The following is an 8330-nucleotide window of genomic DNA, read 5'->3' as shown; positions in this document are numbered from 1 at the left end:
GTGACGACCTCCGGCGATGGGAATTGAAGATACACCCTACTCTGGGCTAGTAGAGAGGACTCCAATGACGGAGAGAACCAAAGATAAGGGTCTGCTATTCCCTCTAGCGCACGATGACCTTATGGACCATGACGATCAGACACCCAATGTGGCGGAGCGATGTCGTGTCATTGCTGCTGAGACATCTCAACGCCTTTTTGTTGAGAAAGACCACCGTGACCGCATCATCGACTCAATAGGTTTGGAGATCACTAAGCTTCGCACCCAATTGATGAAGTTCATGGCGACCCCAGTGGAGCCAAGAAAATTCGTTGGTGGACCATCGCAAAGGAGACATACCCCTTCTCCCCCTCCGCCTCGCAAAGAGCACTACAGTCGTGGTCCTATTGGTAGAGAGCGTAGCCGGCCGATTCTGGTACTTAGGGAAGGAGCCAGCAGTAGGACGAATAACCTACAAAAAAATAACCCACAAGAGAATTCTTATAAAAGGCAAAGGACCGTTAGCTGCCTATCTAAAACCTTTCATTGTCGTCGCGACAAGTGACCACACAATTTGAGAAGTTAGCTGAATGATAACAGAGAAGAGGCATGACGGCTATGCAGGGAAGGAGAACGTCGACGAGATAAGGAGGAGGAATGCTGGCTCAATAGGGAAAGAGACCAGTTGGATCGGTCCATACACCAACAAGAGTGTCGTGCTCTAGACCGATTGGTGTCCACCCCATTCTCCCCAGAGATAGAAGCTGTAGAACCTCCACGGAAGTATAGCCCAGTGAAATTTATTCTCTATGATGGGAAGACGGACCCTCTGACCCACATCAGCCATTACCGCCAGATGATGTCCCTCTAGAACCGCAACGACACACTTATGTGCAAAGTCTTCCCTTCTAGCCTTGGAGAATTTGGCCTCCGATGGTTTGACAAAGTTCCAAATGGCTCAATTTATGACTGGACGTAGCTCTTTGAGGCTTTCTTAGCCCGATTTGTCTCTAACAACAGAGTCCCAAAGCAGTTAGATACCTTGTTCAACATCCGAAAGGACAGGAAAGAGACCTTACGCCAGTATGCGCGATGGTATTGGGAGGAGTATGGTGACTTGGAGGAAAATGTTTGTAGTGAACAATTGGCCGTGCTATACTTCAAGAAAGGCCTACCCCCTTCGCACAAGTTAAGGCAGTCGTTGACAAAACGACCTGCCCCCACTATGAAGGATTTGAGGGCTCGAATAGAGCAACAAGCTCGTGTGGAAGATAACGTTGCTTCAGTACATGTTGCGGTTGCTGAAGAAGAAGTCAGACCGCCTCGACCGCCTAAGACTGAGCAGCCAAGGAGGGATGAGCAGCGCAAGAACTATGGCCAAAGGAACTGCTCCACAGCAGAAAACGAGGAGGAAAGGGCCAAGTCTTAAGAAGGCATCACCACCGTCTTCAAAGAGCCAATATACAGGCTCGTCGAGAAACTTAAAGGGGAAGCATTCTTTGTCTAGCCAGCTAAGATGCCTGGAGACCCTGCTCGACACAATCAGACACTACGTTGCACCTATTATCAAGAGAAAGGACACAAGACGCAAAATTGCAGAGCTCTCAAACAACACTTTGAGGACTTAGTCACGGCGGGACACCTCCAACAATGGATGGACGTTGATAAGACGAGGAAAAAACAAGGACTCAACCAAGCCCCTCATGAGGAGAACCATGCCCCGAGGTTGGTCATCAATGTTATCCATGGAATGACTGACCCCGAAAGAGAAAACACCATTCGAGGAGAAATCCAACGAGCCACCCACATTCAACAGGTAATGTCGGTAGGACCTTCTCCCAAAAAGTCCAAGACAGAAGCTAGACCTTCTCAGTTTAACATCGTGTTCACCGAGAAGGACCTAGAGAGAATCCAGCACCCCCACACCGATGCCCTCATCGTTACAGTTAGTGTGGCTAACAAGTTCGATGTGAAGCGAGTCTTGATTGACCAAGGAAGTGCCACAGACATCATGTATTATGAGCTTTTCAAGAAACTTGGCCTTAATGAGAAACACCTACCACCTGCCACCTCCCCTTTAGTTGGCTTTAACTAGCAAACAGAATGGCCGCTCGGCCGAATAACTCTACCTGTCATAGCTAAGTCCAAGGTGGTGTCTGTTGACTTCTTGGTGGTAAACACCCCATCTCCCTACAATTCCATCCTTGGCCGACCTTGGATTCACTAGATGGAGGCAGTCCCTTCCACCTATTACCAACTCGTTCGCTTTCCAACCAAGTATGGAGTAGAGGAGATTCGCAGAGACCAAGTGGCAGCCAAACATTGCTTCATTGTCGCCATGAAAACCAAACAAGTCTGCGACCAAGTGCAGATGGTGGAAGTACCTGACCAGCCAGTTTTGGAAGACGTCGGCAGAGTGCCGACCAAGAAGATGGTAGAAGACCTAGAGACGGTCTTGGCAGAAGAAGGAAACACAGACAAGTTCTTCCTGCTCGGAACTTCCCTCACTGTTGGAGAGAAAGAGCAATTGCTGGCTCTACTCCGTAAAAACATCGAAGTGTTTGCCTGGTCAGCCTATGACACTCCGGGGTTGGACCCCAATTATGTTTGTCATCAACTTAACGTCCAATTAGGAGCGCGGCCAGTTGTTCAGGAGAGTAGGCGGTCATTCGTATAACAAACTGATGCAGTGATCGAAAAGGTGGATAAACTTTTAGCTGCTGGAGTCATCCGAGAAGTGCAATACCCGAAGTGGTTGTCCAACATCGTCGTGGTGAAGAAGAAGAATGGAAAATGGAGAGTTTGTGTTGACTTCACTAGCCTTAACAAAGCTTGTCCTAAGGATAGCTTCCCCCTTCCACGAATAGATCAACTTGTTGACCCAACGGCTGAACATGAGCACATGAGCTTTCTAGATGCCTATAGTGGCTACCACCAGATCCCCATGTTCGGTCCCGACTAGGAGAAAACGGCTTTCATTAGCCCTAGAGGCACTTACTGCTACAAAGTAATGCCCTTCGGCTTGAAGAATGCTGGTGCGACTTACCAGCGAATGGTCACCAAAATGTTCAAGGACCAGCTCGGTAAAACCATGGAAGCATACATTGATGACATGGTCGTCAAAAGCAAGTTGGTCGAGCACCATCTAAGGGACCTTGAGCAAGTGTTTGGAATTCTGAAGACTCACAAGCTTCGACTGAACACCTCAAAATGTGTCTTTGGAGTAGGATCAGGGAAGTTCTTGGGATATATGGTGACTAGGTGGGGCATTGAAGCCAACCCTGACCAAATCAAAGCCCTCCAAGACCTCAAAGCGCCTACAAAGGCTAAGGAACTCCAGAAACTTGTTGGCATGGCTGCAGCACTTAACCGTTTCATTAGTCGGTCCTCTGATCGGATGAAGCCCTTCTTCCAACTTCTAAGGAAGAAGACCATTTTTGAATGAGGAAGCCAGTGCTCCGAAGCACTAGAAGATTTGAAGAAGTATTTGTCCTCTCCTCTCCTTCTATCTACACCTGTTGCCAACGAAGAGCTTTTCCTTTACTTGGCTGTTTCTGATCATGCTGTTAGTGCAGTGCTAGTCAGAGAGGATGGAAAGGAGCAAAAACCAGTGTATTATGTTAGCAAGACACTCTTAGATGCCGAAACTAGATACTTGCTATTGGATAAATTGGCATATGCACTATTAATTGCCTCTAGGAAGCTTGTTCACTACTTTCAAGGACATACCATCAACGTCCTCACTGAATTCCCCCTCAAGTCGGTGTTCAATCGAGCAGATTTCTCAGGTCGAACAGCAAAGTGGGCGGTGGAGCTTGGAGAGTTTGATATCAAGTTCCAACCTCGAACAGCAATCAAAGCTCAAGTCCTGGCAGACTTTGTTGCAGAATTCACCCCGGGACCAGCTGTTCCCTTCGAAGGGAGCTCGGCTTTGGTCACCATGACTGCCGAGCATAAAGGGCAATCCCCAGCCGAGGCATGGAAACTTTTTGTTGGAGACGTATGGAAGCTGTTTGTAGACGGTTCTTCTAACCAAAAGGCTCAGGGACAGGAGTTGTCCTTATTTCTCCTGAAGGATTCATGTGGGAGCAAGCCATTCGATTGGGCTGGAAAGCTTCTAACAATGAGGCAGAGTATGAAGCTCTACTAGCCGGCCTGCGAAGTGCCGAACACTTCAACACGGAGGAGCTACTCATCTTTAGTGATTCCCAATTAGTGGTCAACCAACTCTTTGGAGTTTACGAGGCTCGCGATGAGCGGACGGCCACTTATGCAGAACAGGCCAAAAATTTGATCAAAAAGTTCCAAGCCATCAGAGTCGAGAAGATTGGCCGTGAGGAAAATGGTCGTGCTGACGCTTTAGCTTGCCTGGGTTCCTCGGTCAACTCCAGGGATGGCCGCAAAATATGGGTGGAATATGTACCCCAACCAAGTATTCAACTAGTCGAAATAGTACTTTGCACTGACTTGGGCCCAAGTTGGATGGACCCACTCTTGGCCATTTTGAAGAATGGCACCCTTCTTGAGGACAAAAAAGAAGCGCACAAGACAAGGCATAGAGCTGCTCGGTTTTGGGTCTCCCCATCTGGCAAGCTTTACAAGAAGTCCTACATGGGCCCTTATCTACTATGTGTTCATCCAAGTCTGGTGGAAGATGTGCTTTATGAGATCCATGATGGAATTTGTGGTAGTCACACTGGTGGTCGGTCCTTGGCACACCGAGCTCTACCACACGGGTATTGATGGCCGCGCATACAAAAGGAGGCCCAACAGTATGTCCGCAAGTGCGACAAGTGCCAAAAGTTTGCTCCTCTCATTCACCAGCTAGCCAAAGCTCTAACCCCCCTCACTAGTCCTTGGCCATTCGCTCAGTGGGGCTTAGACATTGTTGGATCATTAGCTAGGGGAACTGGGAATAAAAGATTCTTCATCGCTGCAACTGACTACTTCACCAAGTGGGTGGAGGTGGAGGCCTTGTGCAAGATCAAAGAAGCAGACACTAAGAAGTTTGTTTGGCGCAACGTTGTGACTCGATTTGGCATTCCCAGAGTCCTTCTCTTTGACAACGGTACACAATTTGATGGCAAGATCTTCAGGAGATTTTGCGCTGACTTGAAGATAGAGTTCTGAAACTCCACTCCGGTCTACCCACAGGGCAATGGCCAAGCTGAAGCGTCCAATAAGACGATCATTGACGGGATAAAAAAGCGTCTTGAAAAAGCCAAGGGTAAATGGGTGGAAGAGATACCGAATGTCCTCTAGGCTTACCAAACTACTCCTCGTCGATCAACCGGTGAGACACCTTACTCTCTTACCTATGGGATGGAAGCAGTTATCCCTTTGGAGGTTGGCCTTCCTACCATCCGTTCTGAGATCTTTGAGCCAGCAGACAATGATGAAGCCATCGCCCGAGCTCTAGACATAGCCGAGGAACGTAGGGAAGCTGCCCTCATTCGATTGGCAGCTTACCAGCAGCAACTCATTAAGAGCTTCAACAAGAATGTGCGTCCACGGCAATTCCTACCAGGTGACTTGGTACTCAGGAAGGTAATGGATCACAAGAAAGTTCCTGGAGAAGGGAAACTCGGTGCTAACTGGGAGGGGCCTTACAGGGTTACTTCAGCACTTGGGAATGACGCATACTATCTGGCTGACTTATCAGGGAAGGCAATCCCTAGACCATGGAACGTCGCCAACCTAAAGAAGTACTTCCAGTGATGTGATTCTTAAGATGAAGTACTTACAGTAATGTGTTTCTCAGAACACGCCTTGATGTAATCAAAAGTTACAAGTATTAATGAATGGAAATTTATTTTACAGTTTGTTCTTATTTACTTGTGTTGTACATTTACGCTCGGTGGAACACATTGGCCACGGGTCTTAACTCAAGCCAATCCCGGATGCTCAACCCTTTGGTTAGAGCGGGGTGCCAAGTGGTATAACTTGGTGGAATTTGTGCCAAGTATCGTTACTTAAAGCACGGTCCATACTCACAATTCACGCTCGAAGAAGGGTAGAATTACACTCTATGAGGGGTTAAATCAAGCCAAAACCTGACCAAGTTAGGTGGCGGCCAAACAACATGATAAAAAACTTTCCCAATATGGTCTGACTGAACAGACAACCTTCTGAGCCACAGAGCTCATTCTCGGCTGGGGGCATAAAAAACTCACTCAATTTTTTCTAAGGCTCAAAGCCTGATCAGACCAAACAGATGGCCTGCTAAGCCACAGAGCCTCTGCTTGGCCGGGGGCAAACATTGCATACAAGCAAAAATTGAAGATAAGCAGTTCAACACTTGCGAAAATGTAAGAACGAGTGCATTGAAGTGAAACTTCAATTACAAAAAAGAGTTCGGCCTTACAAAAGAAGAGGTCCAGCCGACCGAACTTCAAGACAAATAAAAAAGTACAAGTTGCAAGTTCAACACTTGGCAAATTTAGAAGGTACTTCATTACAAAAGGGAGCTCGGTTTATATTATAGCCTATCCAACCGAGCACTGAAGCAAAAGTTGAAGATACTTCACTAACTTCCAAGTTTCATTACAAAAAAACTACTAAAGCAGAAGTAAAAGAAAAAACTCGAGGCAACCTAACAACTTACTCCTCGCGTTGCTCCTCCTCGCAGTGTCCATCCTCGCGGTGCTCCTCCTCTGTAGGATTGACAGTCTGTCTAACTAAGGAAGAGGTCTGTCTAACTAAGGAAGAGTTCAGCAAGAAAGGAGAAAGGCCAGAAGGATCAACATCCGTAACTCCATCCCCCCGAGGCCTTCTCATCCTAACCCTTGCAGCGGTCTTCGAAGGGACTGGGATGTCATCAATATCATAAAGAGGAGAAGCCTCTTCCACCTTAGCAGCACGCAGAGCCCCAGTCCAACCCTTAGTAAAGATCTTGTCCCTCAGCTTCAAAATCTCCTCTGAATAGGTCTTTTTGGCCTCGTCATAGCCCCTCTGTTCGGCCTCGTCCACCATCCCTTGATAATTAGCCTTTAAAGACTTCAGAGCAACATCAGCATCTACAGCCCTCCGCTCGGCCATGAACATCAGTGCTTCGACCTTCTTCTTTGCATCTTCCATCTCCTTTAGATCCTCTCCGGCCGCCTTCAAGGACATATCAGCATCAACCAACATGTTGATTGTCTTAACCTTCTCTTGTTCCTCACGATGTCGCCTTTCATCCATGATGTGCATCCTCTGAATGCACTGCACCAAACCAAAATGTCATATTCTCAACCACCAAATTTAAGTAAATGACAAAGACATAAAAGAAGACTTACTGCGGTTAGCATCTGCACTGAACCCTTGATCAACACGTCGCTTGAAATGTTTTGCTCCGCTATATCCAAAGGTAGCAGCATTGTCTTTGATAAGTCAAAGGCCAAGTCGCTTGAGTAGATTGTGCTGTCCGATGTAGTGATTGCTCGGCCATTATGCTCCAAGGGAGGCACCCATTCTTCAACCGAGCCTTGCTTATTAGAACCCCCAGCAACTTCTTTACCTTTGGACCTCTTCCTCTTTGAAGCCCTATCAGCGGGAAGAGCAAGAGTAGCAACGGGAGGAGGAGGAACAACAACATGCTTTTTTCCACCCTTAGACCTCTCAATCGGTGGAGAAGGAACTCGTGTGTCGACCGTCAAAACAGCTAGAAGGTCCTCATCATCAGATCCAAAGACTAAGGCATCAAGATTGAGCTTTTGGCGATGAGCCATTTCGTTTGCTAAGTCTGGCGACGAAGAGTAGCCTCTACTGAGTGATCCACTTGATGAACAAACAACAGCGGAAGAGGAAGCTCCGGTGGTGTGACCAACTTGCTCTTCGGTTTCAATCTCAAGTAAGTCCCTCGAGAAGTCATTTACTTTGGGTTTTCGTTGGATGACATGTCTGTAAGTTCGCACATAGTTAAGCAACTGCGTGGCCGACTAATCTTCGTACCTTAGTGTAGCTTTGATATCCCTTGGATGCTCTTTCTCTGGCCTCCTTTTTAGCTTCTTTGAACCTGCAAGTACGAACAATAACACTTAAAAAAAATCACAGACAATAAGCAAATGGATAAAAGGAAACTAAAATAAAGAATGACCTGGGTGGCTGTTCTCTCGTGGAACCCGCTTCGATCGGCCCACCTCCTCGGCTGCAAACTCCTAATTACCTCCGACTTGAAGGAAATCAGAGCAATGCTTGTCATTATCAGGAAGTTCAGTAACGAGTTGGAGGTCCAACGACCGAACTTTGACATAATAGGTTTTTCCGCCTTTATTACGACACAAGGAGTAGCAATGAAGGATATCCCAAATACCCAAGTCTAAGTCTAAGAGGTCATTCAAGACCGAGACACCGTTTACCACTCTAAATGT

The 8330-nt window shown here is 47.2% G+C and overlaps 1 protein-coding gene across 1 annotated transcript; it reads left to right on the top strand.

Annotated features, from left to right (window-relative positions):
• The first annotated feature begins 1495 nt into the window (after window positions 1-1495).
• Window positions 1496-2074, top strand: LOC114262048 (uncharacterized). Its single transcript, XM_028202389.2, has one exon. It carries the CDS (start codon window positions 1496-1498, stop codon window positions 2072-2074), a length of 579 nt encoding a protein of 192 aa, XP_028058190.2.
• Window positions 2075-8330: the final 6256 nt, after the last annotated feature.

This window comes from Camellia sinensis, chromosome 13 (assembly GCF_055761805.1).
Source record: "Camellia sinensis isolate YWXY chromosome 13, ASM5576180v1, whole genome shotgun sequence".
NCBI classification, from domain to species: Eukaryota; Viridiplantae; Streptophyta; class Magnoliopsida; order Ericales; family Theaceae; genus Camellia; species Camellia sinensis.
Note: the sequence above shows the minus strand (reverse complement) of the source record. Positions and strands in the feature narration are given on the sequence as shown.

Excerpts from the sequence above, each read along its gene's own strand:
- LOC114262048 (XM_028202389.2), top strand. The coding sequence starts at position 1,496 with ATGCCTGGAGACCCTGCTCGACACAATCAGACACTACGTTGCACCTAT.